The following is a 23331-nucleotide window of genomic DNA, read 5'->3' as shown; positions in this document are numbered from 1 at the left end:
GGTATTTTCCATAAAAGAACAGTAGAAAATAAAATGAAAATAAATAATAGTTACCTCCACAAAAGGGCATGCCTGTTCCTTTGTCAGGCCCTTAGAGTGGGAAGCTGAGTTAATCTAATCTGTAGTTGAGGTAGAGATGAGCTTTACTGCTGATTTAGTTTAACTTTACCACTTGCTTCAAATATTTTAAATTAAAAGGGTTTCCTTTCAGCAGGGATTGGGATCTGAGCTTTGGTGAGATCCTAGTGGAACCTTTGTGCTTTTCAGCTAAACTGCCCGGTTTCCAAACATGCAGACTTCCTCTCTGCACTACATTCCAATAGCATATTTTAGAATTCCTGAAGCATTCTCTTTGTATTCTACTCAGGCTTACTGAGTAGGTGAACTCTCTCTCAAATTACCACGCCTTTTGGAGGATACAGTTACTTATACTCACGCCTCAGAAAGATTTTTTTCTTATTTTAGTTCTGTTCTATGTTCTTATCTTCCTATAAATGAGTGGTTTACTAAATTAGCAATCTGGCTGGTTGAAAAGAAGACATGCATTGTGGATTTACAAAGATACTAATAAGTCAATGTTTACTGAACTTCATTTCACAGTTAGTCTATACAGGACATTGAAGAGATAAAGAAAAATTCTCTTTCTTTTTCATAAATCCACTGAACACTTAGGATATATGGCACTATTCTGGCAACATACAATATAATCTAAGTAACTGGGATGGATAAAAATGGAGTTCCTAAATTATAAAAGATCTCATTTGATTTTCTAAAATCTAAAATTAGAAGTGGACTAGTTCAGGTTCATTTTATCATGTGATTCTGTCATCTCCTAAAATTTTGTCATCAATATCCATTTAGTGTAAGGAGAAAAAATTGGGTAAGAGCATTCCCATTTTTCAGAGTCTTAGTAAGAAAATAATGAACACCCATTTCATTTACATGTCACTGGCTAAAATTCAGTCTCATGCTCCTACTTAATTGAAAGGGAAGCTGGGAAATATAGTCTTGCTGGGTTTCCAGGACAAAAAAGAAATAGATACACTCAGTTCATAGAACCTGCTAATTTTGTCAGCTTAAGACCTTCTATTTTTAAAGATAAATATTCAGTACAAAAATGTTGAACTGAAAAGGAATGCCTTATCTGTTTATCCAAGCTACTGTACTGACAGTGGAGGTAAGGCATATTTTGAGGGAGGGGGTGGTTACCTTCCATTACTTTAGCCATAAGTGAAGGATAAACACATATTCAAAAATCTACTTATAATCCCCTTTAAATTTAATATTTTCAGCCTCTGTTATGCCTATGGGTAAAGGTTAAATGATGGAATTAAAATACTATCAGAGTAACATTTTGTTTTAAAATAACTTCTTTAATGTGTTAGTGCACATTTCTAAGCCTAATATTCTAGTATGGACCTGTAAATCCAAGTTTTTCCCTATGCCATCCTCCCCACATATAATTTATAAACTTCGATTCTATCAATTCCTCTCTCACCATGCTGTGGTCCTTCACAACTTGAATTTCATCTTCCCTGATGTACAGGAGTCAGGACTGAAGGCTGTTTCTCAGGTATGGCTGCACCATCATTTTCTGCGGCATGACAGAAATTTTTCATGGTTTATAACCATTTTTTTTCTAGTGATGCCAGATTTCAATGAATCAGTGTTTACTGAAATATCTCCCATGTTCACTCCTGCATGATATACATAATCAGTATTTTATTCCACTTTGTCTTATTAGTCCAGAAGTCTTCAGAAATATTATTTACATAGTCTTCTATCTAGCAACTTATTCCTAATTGAGATCTGGTTCCACCATATATCCATTTTCCTTTAAAAGCGCTCCTTCTTTGTACTTTAAATTTGTTCTCACCATTTTTTATTTTGGCTACAGAATCATTTCTTCTAAAATGATAAACCTTGTTAATCTTCTTCAAAGATTCTTCTGAGAACCAGTCACTGAGCACTTTCTGGATGAGTAATTTGAATTTGAGTTTTATCTGGGATCTGTAAACCACCCTTAATCTGCACAGATAGGGATCCAAGTAGAAGCTATATGATCATTTGCATGACAGAGAGAAAGAAAACCATTTTGGTGGATACCTATATCACAATTATTTTGTACTTTTTTTTTTTGGACTGATTTTGTCCTTTAGAATTTGGGTTCTACAAAGTTCACACCCTGTTTAAAAGGCCCCAGTGAATATCTGCCCATTCAAGACTACTTTTATAAATAATTATAATATGCTATAAATGAAAATCTAAGAAGCTCTTGACTGCAGTTTGTGGTAACTTACATTAATCATATCTGCTGTTATTCACAAACTTCTCAGCCTTATGTATGAACACGAACCCTTATTTTATGTAAAACACAACTGAAGTAAATCTGCCTATAGCTACTTCTCTCATGCATTAGTGGTTAAAATCTCATTTCAGAGACTAAGCTTCATGAAACTATTGCAAGTGTGTGTGACAGACCACTTGGCATAGTATTTGGCTTTGTGGCAGGAATCAAGTCCATACCTAGAGAATCACCTGTGCAAAGCTTAAGTAATGAAAGCACTTACATGAATTCAGGTCTGCTCCCCTTAATAAGTGGATTCCAGAAGAAAAACATTTTATAAAGACTGTAAGAAATGTACTGATATGGTAAAACTATTATTTCAAAATCCAATTCTAAAGGAGCTGTTGAGCAATGTGGATTATCTGGGGTCCTGGAAAATATCTCTTATAAAAGTGCTCCAAACAAAACATGGTTTACAATGATTTAGAAAATATGAAAGGCTGGATTTTGTAGACTGCTTGGTGCACTTCTTGTTGTTTCTCTTAAATAAAGTAGAAAAAAAATCTACAGTGTTGTAGTCCTTTGGTTTTATTTTCTGGGATTAAAAAAGTATAGGCATAAATGTTTTTACGTGGTCTTCTTGAAGATATCCTTTAAAATAACTTGTGAAATGGCTTTATTTATGTCTCTTGATTATCAGTATTCATCAACATCACTGTCAGCCTTGATTAACTGGTTAAAAATTTCAGAGCAGAATAAGGAACTTTCATGAACATTTCCCCCAATCCCTGAGAATCATAATCATCACAGATATATTTTATCCCTTCATCATAAATCTCTGGAAAGCAGCCGTGTTCGTTCATTGTTCACAGGGCAAGGAGCAGTGTCATAGAGAGTTAATCCATGTAAATTGGCTTCCACTCGTAAAGAAATTTTCTGTAACAGAAAAGAAAATTATATATAGGCGTTTGTTCCTTAAAGACATCTTCAATGTCTTCAACATCACATCTTCAATATGTTCTGAAGAATATTTGTGGGATTGGAGATGTAAATCAATTCTAATGAATAACAAGATTGAGACAGATGTTGTACTGCCAAAGGTATCATCTGTAGTATCAACAGTTAGGTAAACCAAGTTTTCCTACTCAGAAGTTCTTCATTTTTCTTTGGTTACTAAAAGGAATCAGTGAAACTAAATGTTGAGGATAGCCTACGTAAACAGGCAGAGTTGATGAAAATTCTGTGAAAAGTTTTCTGCTTACTTGTTTTACAATCCTATTTTCAAGGTTGAACCCCTTACTAACAACACACTACTTCGCCAAACAGAAATGATTTACCTGAGAGGCTTGTCTTCTGGCATCGCTGCTTATGAAGTTAATTTTCAGAAAGGTTGGAGACTTGACTATAGCAACTTCTTTTGTTCCACCTGAGGGAAGTTTGTGTAAATCTAATGCTGTGTTTTCTTACCTGAAAATCACGGATGTAAGTCAGGAAAAAACCAAAGAAGGAGAAAGACATAGACCATTCCGCTGCAGTGGTGATCATGTGAAGCACATAACCCTTGAGTGACAACGGAAAAAAAAATAATTGTGAAATTTCATCTGAATGATCTAGAATTTCTCTCAAATAAAAGACCCATAAAACCTGTAAACCAATCTGCCTTCTGAAATTCAAAGGACATCAGGTAAACACTAAGGACATATTAATACACTATGGCCTTTTGTTAAAAATGTATCCATGAGTTTATTAATTGTAACAAACATGCCATATTAATTAAAGATGTTACTAAAAGAGGCAGGTACAGAATATATTGATAACATAGAACTCTGTGCACTATTTTCACAATTTTCTGTAGATACAAAACTGTCTAAAATAAGGTTTGTTTAAAAACTTAATTCTATTTATCTTTTATAAATAATTCTATATCTGAACTTTCTGGAAAACAAAACAAAACAACCCTTAATTTATTGAACATATCTCAAGAATTAAAGAAAGACATTAGGAAAGTCCTCCTAAATGATCTAGCTATCATAACCTCCTCCAGAGCAAAAAAATTTCCATTTGAAGAACTAAGAACAGGAGAACCTCTACTCTATAATCAGGAAGTTACTCCCTTTCCCACAGCCATAAGATTCATTAAATGCCACTAAAAATGTCAGTAAAAAATGCTCATGATAAACTTGTGTTATTTTTAGAGCATTAAATAATATATGGATTATAACTGAGGGAAACTAGTAAATTATTTCATTCTTTCATTCTCACAAACATGTCCCATCCAGGGCTAATTCTTTAAAACTAATTCAAAATGAAATGCCACTGTAAGGTTTGTGAAAACAGATGAACTTATTTTATCATCTAGCTAGTATATATCCCTCCTCTTTTTTTCCTCAGGGTCAAAGATGTTATCTCCACTCAGATATCCACTATATTAGAACCCAAATGCAGAGTCCATAATAATAAATCTCTAGATGGTAATTCAGAAAACAAGTATTCCAATAATAAAAGATCTCAGTTGGGTATGTTGTACATTATATACATATTTAGAGGAGTCAATTTCTGAGAAAACTCTTTGCCATCACAATTCTCTTTGTATCTTGAAAACGTTCACTGTTGAAACGTGACAGAAGAATATAGGTGGTGCTACATAAACTCAATCATACATAGAAAATAATCCTAATTTAACAAAATGATTATTCTACTGAAAAAGTATCATTTTTTTAGTGATGACATGAAAAATACATCAAAATCAACCAAAATAGTTATCTTTAATATAATTAAACTAAGTTTTATAGATTCCAAGTTCTTACTCTGTCCTCAGGGTTCCAATGGAGTTTCTGTACGATATCTTTGCCGAAATTCCCACTGTACAAAAGGGATGAGCAAGTTAGCACTATAAAAAAAGTAAGTCAAGGAAAATCTCAGAGAAAACCTGTAAGCTTAAATTAGATTCAAAATAAAAATCACTTTAAAGGTCCACAAGGATTACTCACACATGTTTCCAAGGTCCAAACCCATTTTCTGAAAGACTAGGTATTATACAGCAGTAGTGAAAATTAAAATGTACCCGGAGGATTACTATGAAATGGTTTGCATAGGTAATCCCTCTTTGCTCAGTAAATCAGCAGCACTAGCCTAAGATTCTGCTACATAATTGTTCTCGGGAGGGCGTTAACTCATCCTTCCTATCTCTGAGGTGAGTATGATCAGGCTAAATCTTATCTTTGTTCCCAGCTCAATTACTGAGATCCTACGTAAAATTTGAATTTCATGTTTCAAGTCCTTTAATTTAGGGTTACTAACCCAAGAATCTCACCCACAAAATGCCTGCTCATAATATGCCAACAGTGTTCACTTATATTCTGTTACTCAATTCCCTTCCAAGTATAGCCACATTTTACAGCAAAGGATACTGCTAAATGCACTTACTCCACACCAGATAACCACCAGTAGTCTGATCCAGAAGACTTGTTTGCCATGAATTTTGGGCTGCATTTGGTAGGAAAGGATGGTCTGAACGAACATGTATAACGAGCCCATACCAAAGGTGAGCACAGCTCCACATACATGCACAACAAAAAAGGCTGTTTTCTGAGAGGTAGAAAGAAGAAATAAGTAAATAAGGGCACCTCAAAACATATTGCCAACACAATATTTGAAAGCACAAGCTAGTGATCTCAAAAGAACAGTCACTGAATGGAAAAGCACTGTGAATTCTAGAGATTACTTCCTGAAGCAATTCTCTGTCAGAGTACTCCACAAAAGCCAGATTACAGTAAACCAAACTGTTCATATGTCACTACTGAAAATATGACAGTAATTATTCATTTACTCATTGAATAATAGGTTTATTTGGGTACCTTTTCTGTGTCAAGCACTGTTCTAAGAACTCAGATATATTAGTGAACAAAACAGACAAAAATCTGGCCTTTAGAGTTTACATTCAAGTGAAGAAGCACAAACAATAAGTGATAAACTTTAGAAATAAGTAAAGTCCATCGTATGCTAGATGGTAATAAGGGTTATAGAAAAAGAGTAGTGCCTGGTAAAGGAGGATCAAGATGGTTGGGAAACTGGAGGGAGGGAGTTTCAACTAAAATCTAATTTAAATCTAAGTGCAATTGAAAGGTCAAAAAATTAAAGCATTCCCTCTTGGCTCTCACTGATTGGTTTTGATAAATTCCAATTCTTTTCTCCTTTACCTCACTCATCAGTATCCATTTACATTTTACTTTTTATCACATGTACCCTCTGCTTAAAAGTGACAAGCTCTCCAAAAATTCTACAAACGTTTTTGGTTGAACCACTCTAGTTTCTGAAGGTGATGCAGTCTGTATTTCACTTGGTTGAGAAGGCACCATAGAGCACCTGGCAGAGAGTGTATGATGGGGTAACAAGAGGAGAGAGGTTAGGGCTTGGGTCCCTTCTTTCACAATCGACTGTGCTAATTCACAAACATAGAGCCCAATTTTCTTAGTTGAAGCTATAAGAAGTAAAAGATAGTAATGTTTTTGCCAAAGCCATTCATTTTCTTTTGGAGAGGAAGGGCTATTTTGATTCAGTTTGTGGTGTTATAACTGGCAATAAGTTATGAGTACTGGGAAGGGAAAAAAAATGCATTGCTATTACCACTTTGAGTAACAAAGAAAAAAAACTTCAGCACCCGTAAAACATAAAACAAAATGGTATTATCTTCTTATGGGAATTTATCTATACATATGAATAAAGGCTAGAAAAATATAGGCAAAAATGAAATTAACTATTTTAGGGCTACAAGGAGGTGAATTTTTCCTAAAAAAAAAAAAATTCTCATATGTATTGATGAAGGTAAATACAGATATAGCCTGATTGATGTCCACCTGTGATCAGTCCCAACAACAAAATCCTGTGAATTAGAAAGTAAAAATAAAGAATGGAGAGTGCTTATTACTGTATTTTTATAATTAAAAATAAAGGCATTTAAAACTGGTTTTAACTGGCAGTACTTCTGCTTGTACATTCAATTTTGTCATTTTAGAGACCAGGGGAACAGCAAAAGATCTCGAAATAGGCCAGGGAGTATTTTTCCAGTGGAATGTTAGAGCCTCTGGGGCTGGTTCTACACGAATGTGAGTTTTACTTGGCTCTGATTAGGCTATTTTTCACAAAAAAATTCCGTCATGATAGAAGTTATGTGTAGAGACGAAAGTTAACTTATAGAAAACTGATAGTAAGGCAAATAATCCATATCTATACAAACGCAAGTTGTGTCTTTTTGAATGTTATTATCACTCTGTGAATAATGACCAGTTTTACATCATAAATTTATTTTAGCATTCCCTATCTGACTACAAACGTGTGGCACCTTGACTTTTCTTTTGGGCTGATTTGTAATACCTACTATTTCCCTCATTAATTAATAAGTTAAATAAAATCTTTGGCCCATGTGCAAAAGTCATTATTTTATCCTCTTTAAAAATATATCCTTTCACAAAACAAAGACAAAAACTTATCCTTTGACAAAGACAAGAAAAATTACAGAGATATGTGTGGTCAGGAGCAAATGTCTGATAAAGAACTTATAAATATTCAACGGTCTGTAATCTTTACCTACAAGCAGTTAATGAAACTTAGGAACTAATCTCCTGCTTACTTATCCTCTCTCTCCAAAGTTTCCTTGAGGATAAATTTTATAGGAAGAAAGAATGGCATGTGACAACAGAGGCACATATCATAGAATTATGTTGCCATGAGCCACACAATACCAAGGATTACTGGTAACCACTGGAAACTAGAAAAGAGGCATGTGTCCCCAAAAGGGAACTATCCCTACTAACATCTTGGTTTTAGACTTCTGGCCTCCTGAACTTTGAGGGAATAAATTTCCGTTATTACAAGCCACTCAATTTATAGTATTTTGTTATGGCAGCCCTATGAAATTAATATAGATTTCTGTTTACTTATCCCTTCCAAGTTTCCTCGAGGATAAATGTCCGAGGGGGGGAAAAATTCCTCTAAATGGACACTGAGGACTCTTAGCATATGTTTGTTTTGCTGAATATTAGTATATACAGTTGTTTTCAAAGAAATTAAATTTGTGTTTTTTAAGGCAGATTTTTTCAAATCCCATTGGGTCTCTTTAAGCGTAGACAACCACAGTAAAAGCAAGAGAATTTTTATCCATCATGCATAGTCCCTTTGGCCTCCTTAATAAGTCACTAAACAATGAGAACATCTTTGTTCGAAGTGCTACGTTAGGTGCTGAATATACAATGGTGAACAAAACCATTGTGCTTAGAATTAATGGAGAAATAGATCAACTAAAATTTTTAGAAACCATAGATATAAAATTAGACTATACTAAGTGCTGTGAAGAATTTGTTTCCAGAGGCTTAGAGAACACAAATACAAATAAAGAAAACTCGAACTATATAGGAACAAGTCTAGTCACAGAGAAGACCTCCCTGAGGAAGTAGTTTGCACAGAGATGTTGAAGACACCTAGATCTATTTAGGTTTGGGGTTGTGAAATGTCCAACAAAAGAAACATGTGAAATGGAGTAAAATAAACTTGTCTTATTTAAGGAACAAAGAAAGTCCAGTGTTATATACAAGGGAGGATATTAAGAAGGGGAATGATGTAGAACGAGGCTGGAGAAGTAGATCATGCAGCCAGATCATGCAAGACCTTTGAATTAATCAAGCAGTTTGGCAGTTCATCAAATTCCTTTTTCTCTCTTGATTACATCTCTTTTCATGGAACTTTGGTGCTGTTCAGCTTTAAGCAGGGGTACAGGGAAACAGAGTGAGATATATATATAATTCCAAAAGATTACACTGGCTGCCATATTAAATGAAAGGGATGTTAAGAGTGAAGGCAGAGGAAGTATTTAGGAGGCTATGGTAGCAGGCCAGGCTACGAGAGATAATGAAATCTGATCTGGTTGAGGAGATGGTAGGGAAAGCAAGCGGAGATGGAAATGAAGAGAAGCAGATGTTTTCAAGAAATGTTTAAGGGGTAAAACCAACAAGCCCCTACTTTAAAACACAGTGCTAGAGTCTCTTCCAAGTCAAACTCTGTAACTTGAGATTGTTTCTGCAAGACAGAAGTGGGAAGAGGCGGGGGCAATGCACTCACCACTTAAAATAAACAGTAAAAGTTTACATGAGAAAGGAAGGAAGGATATCGGGGTACTGTCATAGAGTCTGCTTATAAATAGGGCCCAGCAATGAAGCCATCAGTGAAGGATGCAGAGGAAATTCAACAGGTCCAAAGTTGCATGAAAAGAGATGTGATGGAGAGAGAAAAAAGGAATTTGATTCAAAATTAAAAGGCCCAGGGACCCCTGTGGTGAAGATTAACTAGAATGAAAGCTAAAAGGAACACAGCAAAAAAAGTATATAAACCATTTTTGTAGGCAAATGAGGAAAAGGTAGAAAGGCAGAGTGCACAGGTTACAATCAAGAACTGCCATTGGAATTTACTGGATCGCATAAACAAATATCAGTTACTAACAGAGGTAGCATCTTAAGTGTGGAGGTCACTTTGGGATTCATTTTTACCATACAGAGATGAGAGATAATTGATAAAGTGACAACTGGAACAAAGACTCACTATCCATATACTAAAAATTCCCCAAAACATATTTTTAACGCTGAGCTTTAGAAACTGATTAGTGAAGGCAGGATCCTCTTTGTGGCAAAGACAGCTAGCTAGCTAGCCATCAAAAATTTTGTGTCCCTTCCATAGTATGGAGTTGCCCCAGGAACTGATGCTCAGAAAGACTTCATTTCCCAGCCCCTCTTGTGTCTAGCAAATAAATGTTAGTAGAATGATGTGAGTCACTGCCAGGTCAAGGTTGTTAAGAAGCAGGTGTGATTTCTGTATATTCTCTTTGACTGTTTCAATCAGCTGGATGCAGAGGATGATAAGGACTTAGAGAATGGGAAAGCTCACCGATGGATAGTGTCTGCGCCTTAAATCATTGTGGGAGGAAAGCCGTTTATCAGCCAGAAATACCCGGAGTGGATGCATGAATATGCCTCTATATGTGTATCTGTATGAGTGTGTATAAATAGTTACTAGATGTCTAAATAGGTTATCAGATGTCTAAACTGAAACTTTGAAGACTGCAGAGAGATTAATCAAAAAAAAAAAAAAAAAAAACAACACCTATATGCCTGGGATACAGCTGGTATTACCGAAGACTCATCTGAAAGAATGTCAGTAGAAAGGAATGTGAAGAGTTTGCAAATATTTGTGAAGGTTAACCTGCTACTTTAAGAATTCCCTGAGAAGGGGCACCTGGGTGGCTCAGTCGGTTAAGCGTCTGCCTTTGGCTCAGGTCATGATCCCAGGGTCCTGGGATCGAGTCCCACATCAGGCTCCCTGCTTAGCAGGGAGCCTGCTTCTCCCTCTCCCTCTGCCCTACCCCCTGCTCGTGCTCTATCTCTCTCGTTCTCGCTATCTCAAATAAATAAATAAAATCTTAAAAAAAAAAAAGAATTCCCTGAGAAAAATCTGGAAAAGCTTTATATCCTCCCTTTACCTCCTCATATGAGGGGCTGAGCACCTAGAAATAGAGGTGATCGATGGGAACATCTAAACAAGAATATAAAATAGGTAAATGAGTGTAACTTGTTAGGCATTTTTTTTTTCAAAGATCTTTATTTTTAAGTAATCTCTACACCCAACACGGGGCTCGAACTCACAACCCCGAGATCAAGAGCTGTATGCTCTATCAAATGAGCCAGCCAGGTGCCCCTCTCATATATATATATTTTTTTAAGTTTAAATCTATAATTGTGTCACTTCTAATTTATATCAATTCTCTCTGGTCTTGGCGTAATCTCCAACTAAGCAGTAATGAAGAATCTAATAGAGTCCTGTGAATCCTTAAAAGGTCAGAATAATTTATAGGTGTTCAGGAGCTTACTAAGAATGAATTGTTCTAATTGTGTATGTAGTGATCCCGAAGAAGGTCAAATAATTTCAAGGCAGGGGATTCTACTTTGTTTTTTTTTTGTTTTTTTGTTTTTTAAAGATTTTATTTATTTATTTGAGACAGAGAGAATGAGAGAGAGAGAGCACATGAGAGGGGGGAGGGTCAGAGGGAGAAGCAGACTCCCTGCTGAGCAGGGAGCCCAATGCAGGGCTCGATCCCGGGACTCCAGGATCATGACCTGAGCCGAAGGCAGTTGCTTAACCAACTGAACCACCCAGGCGCCTGGATTCTACTTGGTTAAGGCAAAGAAACAATAACAGTGTGTAACTGAATGTTTCAGATTTCCTTTTTAACATGTATTAATTTATGTACCTCAGGAAAATACCTATGCTGAGCTAAAACACAAACCTGGAAGTTTGCCACAACAGAAAGTCCAAAACAACTCAGTAAGCCAAGTACAAGGCCAGCCTTGTTTAATTTGATGATACGACTCTCTTCAGGATTCAGGGCATGAACTTGCTTGTAACGAACATAAATGGTAGCAATGCCTGGGAAGAGATAATCCGAAAAACAACAAAGTAATAAGTAAGCAGGGAATAAAGTTGCCAACAAAGAGTTAACAAAGGTCACCTAACATATATCTTCCTTTCAAATTTAATTTGAGAGAAGAGAAAAAACGAAAAGCAGAAACAACTGTTGATTTTAAAGAACTTTTAAGGTTGCATTATGGAACCAGTAATATCTCTGTGTGACTGAAAGGCACTGGCCTCCCATGGGCCTCACATTTACAAATATTTATGATAAAATTTAAGAGATAAGTCTGATGTTTTCTGACAATTTCTAATGATAAGTTTTATATAAAACAAAATATCCTATATGATTAGCATTAAAGTTTAAAGTAATTATTGCTAAAATATGGATAAAATGGGTACCAGCAAAAAAAAACACCAAAAGGTGATTTGCCTCACTCCCATTGCATTTTATTTCAAATTATTACAACTTGGTTCAATCAGGTATAGCAGTTGATTACACAGAAAACAAAAACACCCACTTTACCATCCTTGTTAGTCAAGAAAGGGTCAAATCAAATAAAATTTTCCATTGCAAAAATATTGCCAAAGAACTCAGAAGTGTAGAAAATAAAACAGAGATATGCTTTTGTAGAAATGTTTTTGAAAACTTTAGTCATAAGGTGAACTTCTATGCACTGAATCATTCATTTCCTTGACATAAATTTTTGATCCAAACAGATAATAAATATGATATGGAAGAGTTCAAATATTTAAAACAATCACAATTGATGGAAAAAATATTTTAATCATTAATAAAAGTTTGATTCAAAAAATAAATAATGAACAGGAATGTAAAATACAGTAGAATTCCATTCCTTTGGTGTTAGAACACCGTTCAAAAATCAAAACACGGTTCCACTGCTACTCTTAAACTTCTAAATTGTTTATCCTAAATAAATTTAGTTGGTGTTAGTTGTGGTCGGTGTGTTTATAGCTTTTTGTCCTCTACTGGTCACTTAAGAAATCCACTTAAGGTCTCAAGAAATATTTGGTTATACTTTACAACTTCTATTTGGATGAGTAGTCAAATAGCCTTATAGATATTTTTTAAGGATTTATTTCTATAATTTAGCATTTTAGAAATTGCTTTTCTTTTAAAAGGAACATTATCTGGGACCAAGAATTTAGTGATAACATTCCCTCAGGTATAACCAGAAACTAAAACAAGTAACACAAGTGTTTAAAGAAGGAAAGAGCAATTTCACTATTAATTTTGATTTTTAAAACAATTCCCATTACTTACACAAAACTGCGGCAATATTTAACATTGCCCCAAACAAGCATTTTTCTGGAGCTACTGTACCAGTGTCACTGAAAGAAAAAGAAGAAGGTATGTGGATTTCTCACACTAAATATACATGTGTTATTTTTTCTAAAGAATAAGAAATAATGGGTTACTTCAAATCCTGTATCTTTTTACACATTTGTAAGTTCAACTCAAATAATTTTAGGAGAACATGACAGTTCAAGCTCACAGTACTTATCTAGTTCACTTTTTTTTTTTTTAAAGATTTTATTTGAGAGAGAGAGAGGGAGAACACAGAGGGAGAGTGAGAGGGAGAAGCCGACTCCCCGTTGAGCAGGGAGCCTGATGCGGGACTCAATCCCAGGACCCTGGGATCATGACCTGAGCCAAGGCAGACGCTTAACCGACAGAGCCACCCAGGTGCCCTAGTTCACTTTTATCTCATATCACTTGAGATTATTTCTTTTTCAGATAACAGAAATCAATAGAAATTGATTTAAAAAAAACAAAAAACAAACCTGGGTGCCTGGGTGGCTCAGTCAGTTAAGTGTCTGCCTTTGGCTCAGGTCATGATCCCAAGGTCCTGGGATCGAGTCTTACATCAGGCTCCCTGCTCAGTGGGGAGCCGGCTTCTCCCTCTCCCTCTGCCCCTCCGCCCCGCTTGTTTTTTCTCTCTCTCAAATAAATAAAAATCTTAAAAATATATACAAATAAAAAAATTTAAAAAACCAAATCTATCCTGGGTATGTTAGGGCTGTGTTACTAACTTCTATAAATTGGCCAGGTATGTTCCTCTGTCCCACTTGAATGTTCCCTAAACACTATAGGTCCTTTCACAACTCTGCTTTTGTCATGTTTGTTGACCCTGTCTACAAATCAATTAATACCTAATCATTTCCTGTTAATTTAAAAAACATTTATCAAGCACCTACTATGTGCCTGACAGTATTTTAGGGACAGAAGTATAGTGGTTAGTAAAAGAGACAAAGCCCTTCCCCTCTTGGATCTTCCATGTGAGACCAATTTTTCCCTACCCTCCAAAGCCTTGGCCAACTCCTCTAGCAGAATGAGGACTCGCAGAGCATTCTGTCCAGACTTCTGTTAAAATCACTGATCACAATGTATTGCGATACATCGGCTTACATGCTTGTGCTTCAGGGCAGCAGGGAAAACACAGGTCCAGATAACAGCCCACCTACCATTTACTGTGGAACCTTGGGTATGCTCTTGTATCTCTCTATAACTGTTCCTTATCTGCAAAATGGGGCCATTAATTCCCTCCCAGCCTCATCAGCTCAACATGAGGAAATGAAACTGACAATACATGTTAAGATCTAGCACAGCAGCAGACACAGGGGAGACACCCATTAAATATTAGTTCCTTTCCCTTCCCTCAAACTACAGTAAAGATGAAAAAGACAAAGTCTTTGGCCATGAACTGAAGTACTAGAGGAAAGAGATAATAAGGATCTCAGTTAACACAATGTAATGGGAATAAAAAAGAGATGGAAAATCACATCTGGTAAGGAATCAATAAGGTTTGGTGAACATTTGGTTTAGGTTTATGAAAAGTAAAGTAACACATATAAATTCAAAGGATTGCTCCTTTCGACTCTAAGATGTACCTTTAGAAACAAAAGATTTAAAAAAAAAAAAAGAAACAAAAGATTTTGCTACTCTGATCATCTTCAGGGAGTGAGGATTATGGTTTTGTTGTTTGTTTCTTCTACTTTTCAAATTTTCAAGAATAATATACATATATATTCTTATAATCAGAAAAAAAATTTTGATTCCCTAAAATTTTAATAGTTGTATTTCAAGAGATGCTGCAGTTTCAAAATATCCTAGAAAAAAACAAAAACATGCATTTCCAAGATGGCTGGCTGCCTCGGCTCTGGAACAGTTTGATACAAACTGGCCTACAAGTGAAAACAGCCAAGTCCATCACCTCATCAGCACAGCACTCCAACCCAGTGGTGATCAAACTATTTTGATCACATGTCACCAAAAAAAAGAAAAAGGGTGTGATTATGTAACTTCAAAATATATGTATTTATTATATAAGTTCAAATATCAAGATTAAAAAGTATACACAGAAATTCCAATAATTTGTTCGCGTGCCCCGGTACTCATCTCCTGCATTCTACCTGGGCATCCATTACTTGAACCAACTAAGAGAACACCTGAAACATATTTGCAGTGGAACTGTCTTTGGAGTGAAATTTACATTTGGTTATTTCTTTTGGGACTATTAACAATTAAACATTTTAGATGGGGTCTAGGAACTGAAAGGAACTTTGCAGAGCATCTAGTCTAACTTAAGCATTCTTCGAATGAAGGAAATGAGCCTGAGAAGTAAAATTAAGTAGTACTGAGTTTAAATGTATTAGAACATTGGAGAAAGATCCCAGGGTAATAATACTACATAATACTATAATATTATAATAATACAGAAAAATAAAAGGGCAGAACAGGGACGGAAAAGGAAGTGTCTAGGTCACTATCAGAAAATCACATGCAGTACCATCAGAGAACTGAAACTCTGAAAAAGAACCCAAAGGCCTCTTAAATGATTAAAAGCTCTTTAAAGTGAAAGCAGACAAGTTCCCGAACGGCAAATAAAAATGCTGAAAGGCACTCAGGAATTACTGATGTATGTTCTCTAAAAAGTTACTAAAGAATGAACTGGCTCCTTAAGCTACATGTTCCTCTAGCAGAGTGGTGATCAGTGGTGATTAGTCATCAAATTATTCCTACAGTTGGAACCTTAAATTCTAAAATATCTTTGGTTTTTGTACATCTTCCCAAAGTGTAGCCAATTTGTTGCTATCTTTTGCTTCATACCATACCACTGTGGGAACAAATGTAGATGGTAACATTCTGATCTCTTCTTGATATTTTAAAAAGATAAATTTAGCCTTCTGGTTTGTCATCCTTTAAAAATTCACTATTTTCTATGTTGGAGAGGTTATTTTTCAGAATGTAAACAAATAAATAAATGAAACAACTCTAACAACAAAACAAACTATGGAAGGAAATCAATCAAACCACTAATTACTTCTGGACAGGCAGGAGCTGGAGAGGGGTTGAAATAGACTTTCATTTTTTACTTTTATAATCAGTCTAGTATTATTTAAAATTTGTTAGAATAAGTATATATTGCCTTTATAACTGGAAAAAAAGAGTTATGAACATAGCACAAGCAACTGAGTGCCCATACTTACATCATTATGTTTTGATGAGTGCCCATACTTACATCATTATTAGTTTTGAAATTTCAAAAATATTACTGATAAGTTTTGATATTTAATGTGTCAGAAAGATCTAGACAATATGTCATAAAGGTTAAAAGCAGGGTCTCTAGAGTCAAATTGCCCAAACTGCATTTTGGTTCCATCCCTGAGTCATGTGGCCTTGAACAAATAACTTATTTCCTTCTCTCTTACATGGGGGTAAAAATTCTTACTTCAAAGGGTAGTTGTAAGGATTCAATTATTTATCATCTGAAGAATGCTTAGAACATTACCTTGCACACAGTAAGGAGATGGATAAATAGTTGTCATTACCATTATCTTTTAATACTATTACTGTTGTTTGCAGCATTTTTTAATTTTAAGGGGAGATAATTCCACTTCTATCTTCTGAGACAACCTCAAATATTTATTTGGAAGACAAGGCACTTAAAGTGTCCTAATTCACTAACTAATTCACTAAGTGAATCATACCCCTCTATCTCCACCTTTCTCTATCACATGGAAAGAACCAAATACAACTTCCTTTTTATATTCTTTTTGTTGTTGTAATGTCGAACATAAAATCTGAATTTTAAAATGTTAATGTGGAATGTTAGCTTCACTGTTAGAATGTGAATGATGCATAAACAGTCTCCTATAAAAAAATACATTTCACTGACCTGATATAAGGCAGAGCAGGGTCAACATGGTGAAGTGTTATGGCCGTAATGTACGAAAATATGAAAGCAGCAGCTGTCCAAATTACTAGGGCTGAAGGGAGGAAACTGAGACCTTGCTGAAACCACCACATCTCAAACAGGTCTTCTGAAGTAGAAAAAACAAATTAGAGAAGATTATTCACAAGTATTTCGTCTCTTCTACTTTAGCCACCCACTCCCACTATCTTGTATTTATCACCATGAGCTGTTCCACTTCTGAAATCATCCCCCACACCATCTACTACACCTGCTTGCTTTCAGTTTTTCTGTAAATGGAACCAAGCTTCACCCACTTGCCATATCCAGAAGCGTTCTTTCTACCCCAGCTTTTCACACATAATCAAGTAGTAAGCACTGTTTATTCAACCTCCTAAATTTCCTTCAAATCTACCCTTTCTCTCCATCTTCACTGCCACTACTCTACCTAAAGCACCATCATTTCTTGGCCAGATTATTATTATAATCTCCCAAATGGTCTTTCTGTAGCGTGGACCATGACCAATCTAGACTCCACCCTAAAACCAGAGTGATCATTCTAATTCTGAAATACCAATCTGACTACCTATTCACCTACAAAGAATATTTCAGGTCCTCCCTGTGCCCTTATAAATTGTCTTTCCTCCTTAACTCAGTCTACAGGGTCTTTGCATTCTCTGATCTCTACTTACCTTTCGGTAACTCATCTCTGGCTACTTCTCTGTTCCCAATTCCTTGCTCTAGCTTTCATCTTCATCATCGTGACAAATGCAAACACAGTGTCTACTGTGTCAGCATGTTACTAATCACCTTAAATACATGATCTCATTTACTTCTCACAACAGAATTACAGAGGTTAAGAGCACTGTCCAAGGTCACAGGGCTAGGACTCAGTAGAGACAGAATTCAAACTCAGGCAGTTCTGTTCCAACATCAATCACTATGCTATATGGCTACAGCAAACTTCTTTCAGATGTTCAAATGTGTCATGCTCTCTTGTACACTTGCAGACCTTCGCATACACTGTTCTGTCTGGGTAACAGGCTACCATGCTATCACCCTCTAGCCTCACTACCACCTGTTAACTCCTATATATATATATATTTTTTTAAAGATTTTATTTATTTGACAGAGAGAGACACAACGAGAGAGGGAACACAAGCAGGGGGAGTGGGAGAGGGAGAAGAAGTCTCCCCGCCAAGCAGGGAGTCCGATGCGGGGCTCGATCCCAGGACCCCGGGACCATGACCTGAGCCGAAGGCAGATGCTTAACAACTGAGCCACCCAGGCGCCCCTCCTATATATTTTCAAGTACCAACTCTTCCAGCTTGAGCTGAGTGTCCCTACTTTGTTTCCAAGAGCACCCTTTACTTCCCCGACCAGGGCATTCATCTCACTTAACTGTTGCTTGTTTGCTTGGTTTTATCTTCCTCACTAAACCTTAGGTTCTGACAGAGCAGGAACCAACCGTTTTGTTCACCATTCTATTTCCAGCTCCTACGTGAGAGAGAAAAGAAAAAGAGCACCTAAATACACACATATCACTCATCACCACTTTCTCTCTTAAATTCCAGACTGAGGATGTTGTTTCTGAATTCACTTATTACTTGACATTAATGTTTCTGAATGCATTTAATTTTTAAAAATAAATACAGAAATACTTTCAAATTATAAGAAATTACTCCTATGCATGTGAAAATAATGTCATGTTTGGAGGAGTATCTTCTCATAGTTTGATGGACAGAAACTGAATATTTCCCATGAACTTTGTAAGAATAACTCTTATCTGTATGATCCTCCCATGTGCTCAGCTTCTTCCAAATAATGAAATCTCAGCATTTTTGACTTGTACTTGTCATTTACTCTGATCATCTGACTTGTTGCTAAATATGTACATTTAAATCTTGCTAAATAAGTTTCTTTTCCTTTATCCCTAAAGTCACCATTATAGACTTGATTTGAATAATTTCCTACTTGAATTACCATAACCTCCTCCTGTTTTTTTTTTTTTTTCCTTTTTAGTCTTTAACATTCTGTCAATTTTCTTCATCAATTTACTTAAACATGACAATTCCTTGCCACATTCCTATAGTGCTTTTCCCAGCATAAGTTTCTGAGACAATAATTCTCAATTTCTATAAATTTTGAATTACTTCTTAAATCTTTCTTTCTTCTCTTTGAAAAACATTTTATTTTGGATAATTCTAACATAACATCCTTAGAGGCATCTAGTTTCATATTTGTTGGTTCCACCAACCTTGCACCTGTTTAATAGTTTTTGACTATGAACTTGTATTTGGATTTTAATTGGGAGTATTCTAAAAGGCTTAGGTTAAGGGTGAATCATTCCAGGGAGGGTCTATATCTATTTTTGCCAAGCGGTCTGGCACATTACCAAGGGGCCAACTTTAATTTCCTGACTTTCAGGTTTTCTAGACCATGTAGATATGTAAATTTGAACCTTAAATCTGAGTGATGGCAGACCCTGTAGTTTCAAGTTCGCAAGAGGTACCTTTACGCACCCACCTGGACATGGGTGAAAATGAACAAATTTCTTTGTGGCCAGGAAGGAGGTATTTTCCCTAGCCCACCTTTCATGGAGTATAGTTTTTTGAGGATCCAGGCTGAATTTGGGGGAAGGTGGTTCTCCAAGGCCATGGGTTATGCAATTTCAAGTAGATATATTTACATTTTAAGTTTCATGAACAAAAACATCCCCTGAAACACATTTATACAAACTACCATGTGAATGGTGCCTCTTGGAGTTGTATACCTGAGAGGTCAAAGGGCTATGAATTCTTTCTCTGTACCTTGGGTGGGGAGCAAGAGGAGCCTATCACCTGTCCCTAATTGTGCTTTATTTCTACTATCAGCCAAACCAAAAGACACACTGCTAGTTTACTACTCTGGTTTGTTTTCTCTTTGACCTTTTAGCCCTGGGGATTTCCCTTTCTGTTCTACAGGTCTACAATGCATTTAAAAGGCTAATCCAGCATTTAGGAGTTTTGGCAAAAGGAATTTCCAAAACATTGTGTCCATCTCATTGCTAGAAGCATAACCTCCTCTTCCTTTAATCATTTTTGTTTGCTCACATCCTTCCTATTCTTTAAAATCGAGCTCAAATACGATCCTCCACACTCGACCCTTCCTAATCTCTTTGCATCCGGAAATAAGCACTCCTTCTTCTGAGAACACTTGATTTGCACATCTCTTATGGATATTGTCTTCTACAGTATGACAAACAAGGAAAGGTCTTAAGTGGATAAAATCCTTGGTGAGAGACTCCACTAAGCATAGCAGAGGGCCTTGCCTATAGTAATCACTAAATATTTTCTGATTGAACAAACAGCCAAAACCAAATCTTCTTAAACCCCAAAAAGATTCATTTTTCTATTTCAGTAAACAGTACTGCCATTTTTCCAGGTTATCCAGATTCTAAGACCTCAGAGTAATAGTAGGTTCCAAAATAGTACGCTCTAGCCACATGTGGCTATTCAAATTAAAATTTCAATTGACTAAAATAAAACTTAAAAATTTAGTCTTTCAGTCACACTAGCCACATGTCAAGTGCTCAAAAGCCCCATGTGTCTAGAGGCTACCATAAAGGATGGTGAACATAGAGAACATTTCCATTAACATGGGAAAGTTCTACTGGATGATGCTGAGTAGCTATTATAGGGATTGTACTGACAAAGCACAAGTAAAGAAACATGTTACCGATACATAGTAAGTGGTAGCTTTTAGTACCGTTAAATGGTCTAAAATAATACCCACTTCACAGAGATTTATGCAAGAACTAAATGAGTTTATATATGTAAAATACTGTCACAGATGATCAATAAATGGCTGTTGTTCCTCTTTTAGGCTGTAAAAGATGAATTACCTGTTTTATAAGCTCATAAGATATTGGTCTTCAAATCTGCACAAACCAGCACCTTTGTAAATCCTGAAATCTATATACAAAGAAAATAAGAAAATGTTTCAAACCACATTCTTTTAAACGTACAATTTCAAGTCAATGCACCAATATCTGTTCATGGGTAGGACACTATGTTATAGAATTATTAATACGTTATTTTTCTTTAAAGAGCCAATACTTGTGTTTATTTTTTTATTTTAAAGTTAGTTTGGTGAACATACAGGGTTATATTAGTTTTCAAGTGTATAATATAGTGATTCAACACTTCCATACAATACCTGGTGTTCATCAGGTTAAGTGTACTAGTGTGTTTTATAATGATGTTGTACCATCTGAAATTAATAAATCTAAGATATTAATTTTCCTATCCTTTCTCACATTAGACACCTTTCGCTGATGTCAAAAAAGATAAAATAAAAGGAAAAACACTGAATTTTCTCCTATGGAAAGGAAAGACAAAAATGAGCAAAAACCAATAGTTTATTATTAAGCAAAATAAAACATTAACTAGTCCATGTGATGCAACGGGAAGAACACAGTTGTGAGATCAGCTTTACCCAAGTGCAAATCCTAGCTTTATCAAGTCCCAGCTGTATGATTTGAGGAAAATTACTAAGCTTCTCTGAGTTACAGTATTCTGATTTACAGTAGCTATCTCAAAGGGTTGTTCCTTAGAGTAGAACAGAGAAGGCATACAATATAACAATGATAGCTGATTTATCAATTCTGTACAACTGTAACTAGCCACAAGGATGGGGAACAACACCTAATTCTTTGCATGTGTGAATCATCTTGGATTTGTATCTCCTCAGCCTTTGAGGGTTCTGTTTAAACTGACAGTTTAGAGGACAAGCAGGGCTTGAAATGATTTACCAGTCTGCTAATGACAACTGAAAAATTTAAGCGCCCTGACTTGGTAAGGAAGACTATTTTTGCCCATATATTTTCACAGTGGAAAGCTAGAAGTGTGGCTGGCTAATTGCCAAGTAAACAAAATTAAAATTTTAATGGTTAATGATTTAAGAAACCTTTGAAAATAGGCAAGAACAACCCCCATCTAGTAGCAAGAGTGCTTAAAGATATATTCTTGCATCTCTCACCTACCTTCTCTGCTTTCTTTGAAGATCCATGAATCAGAATAGCAGTTACAATTCTTAAATTTCACAAATGTTTGAATGCCACTGGTAATAAGATTAATTCCTTATACTGTCTCCTCTAAGTGGTGACTGCTAAGAAACAATAAGAAAGTAAATTCTGGATGTTCCAAGTGAAGAGAGAAAGTCTTAAGCTCTTTTTAAAAGTCCACAGAACCACCAGGCCCAAAGCAAAGCATAAGAGAAAACGGTTATTTTTCTAAACTCTAACCTGGCCTTCTGACAAATGTGATATTGTTGTAATTGTTAAATCCTAAAGAGTCTAGAAGATGGAGTAACTTTTTATATATAAGTTGGATCAAATGTTACAAGGGGAGAAATGGGGGAGAATCTGATAATGCCACAAGAATTACGGAACTGCATTTGGGTACTGATTTATAAATTAAAATTTGGGAGAACTGGAAAAATTATTTCCCCGGTGTGTTTACTGGTTTTCAAATGTATCCTAATGTAAAGAACGAACAGTGTGAGGATACAAAGGACCAGCCATTTACCTTTCTGCCCCTCAGGTCCGCCCCGCGACGGAACTGCGCGTGGTAGACGATCTTCGGATAAACACAAGGTCACCAAAGATCTCAATTTCAAACCTGCTCCCAACCCCCCCTACCAAGGAATCTGAGCCCGGGAGTGAAAATTGGAACGCGTACCCAACCGCAGTTTTTGTGGCACTAGGGCGAAGGTTCTCGGTAGCCGCTTAAAACAAAACCCAAGGCATTATTTACACCGCTGCCTCCTTACAGAGGCGCATAACCCTGGGACGCAGATCTCAACTGGGCTTTGCCTGCGGCCCGGAAACGATGCGGGAAGCGGACCCTGGCTCCGCCTGCTCGGGGTTAGTAAGGGAGAGGAACCAGGAGACACCAAGGATGGGGAGACAGAGGTGAAGCACGGAGGCCTGAGCCCAGCCCGCCCCCGCCCCCATCCCCCAGGTCCCCAGGAGCCCGCCTGCGCTCCGGCCACCAGCGGGTCCCTCTCCCGCGCTTCGCACAGTATAGTCCCGGGAGGCAGGGCCAGCCGGCACGCGACTCGCGCGCTGGCCATGGCATTGGGGGTACGGGGCTCCGGGCGACTTCCACTTCCCAGACCCGCCTAATCCCATTCTCTGACGCACACCCCTACAGGGGGCTAGGGCCCACCCTCAGGCCCTTTTCAGCCTACCTTGTTTCCTTGGATGAGCCCGCCAGGGCTGGCCGCCGCGTCCGAAGACGGCCCGCGGGACCGAGACAGGGCGGGATGCTAGGGCGCGCTCCCGAGCAGCCAGGAACTGTCCTGGGGCGCGCTTACCTCCCCGAGGAGCGCGCCCGC

At 36.8% G+C, this 23331-nt stretch overlaps 1 protein-coding gene across 10 annotated transcripts; it reads right to left on the bottom strand.

Annotated features, from left to right (window-relative positions):
• Positions 1–1352: 1352 nt before the first annotated feature.
• DRAM2 (DNA damage regulated autophagy modulator 2) lies at positions 1353–23321 on the bottom strand. 10 transcript variants are annotated; one of them, XR_012379325.1, is made up of 12 exons: positions 23185–23316; positions 21977–22101; positions 20837–20906; positions 18356–18450; positions 16939–17083; positions 13023–13090; positions 11616–11755; positions 5698–5875; positions 5095–5177; positions 3755–3847; positions 2571–3223; positions 1499–1697 (listed from the first exon to the last, which is right to left on the bottom strand). XR_012379325.1 is itself a non-coding variant. In XM_025872391.2 (11 exons), exons 5-11 carry the CDS (start codon positions 17067–17069, stop codon positions 3116–3118), a joined length of 801 nt encoding a protein of 266 aa, XP_025728176.1. In that variant the 5' UTR covers positions 17070–17083; positions 18356–18450; positions 20837–20906; positions 21977–22098; positions 23185–23317; the 3' UTR covers positions 1353–3115. The 10 variants fall into 10 exon arrangements, 9 of the variants coding, with proteins under 9 accessions (XP_025728176.1, XP_073752261.1, XP_025728177.1 ...); XM_025872391.2 differs by having other exon boundaries at positions 1353–3223; positions 21977–22098; positions 23185–23317; XM_073896160.1 differs by having other exon boundaries at positions 1353–3223; positions 21973–22101.
• Positions 23322–23331: the final 10 nt, after the last annotated feature.

This window comes from Callorhinus ursinus, unplaced genomic scaffold, assembly GCF_003265705.2.
Source record: "Callorhinus ursinus isolate GAN/ISIS: 27379988/994484 unplaced genomic scaffold, GSC_fseal_2.0 scaffold9, whole genome shotgun sequence".
In the NCBI taxonomy this organism is placed as follows: domain Eukaryota; kingdom Metazoa; phylum Chordata; class Mammalia; order Carnivora; family Otariidae; genus Callorhinus; species Callorhinus ursinus.
The sequence above is the reverse complement of the archived record's forward strand: the minus strand, read 5'-3'. Positions and strand labels throughout refer to the sequence as shown.

Coding starts and splice junctions, on each gene's coding strand:
- DRAM2 (XM_025872395.2), bottom strand. CDS start 17,069: ATGTGGTGGTTTCAGCAAGGTCTCAGTTTCCTCCCTTCAGCCCTAGTA. Junction 11,756..13,022: donor AAATATTGCCGCAGTTTTGT/GTAAGTAATGGG, acceptor ATCTCTTCCCAG/GCATTGCTACCATTTATGTT. Junction 5,876..11,615: donor CTGTTGTGGCAAACTTCCAG/GTTTGTGTTTTA, acceptor TCTACCTCTCAG/AAAACAGCCTTTTTTGTTGT.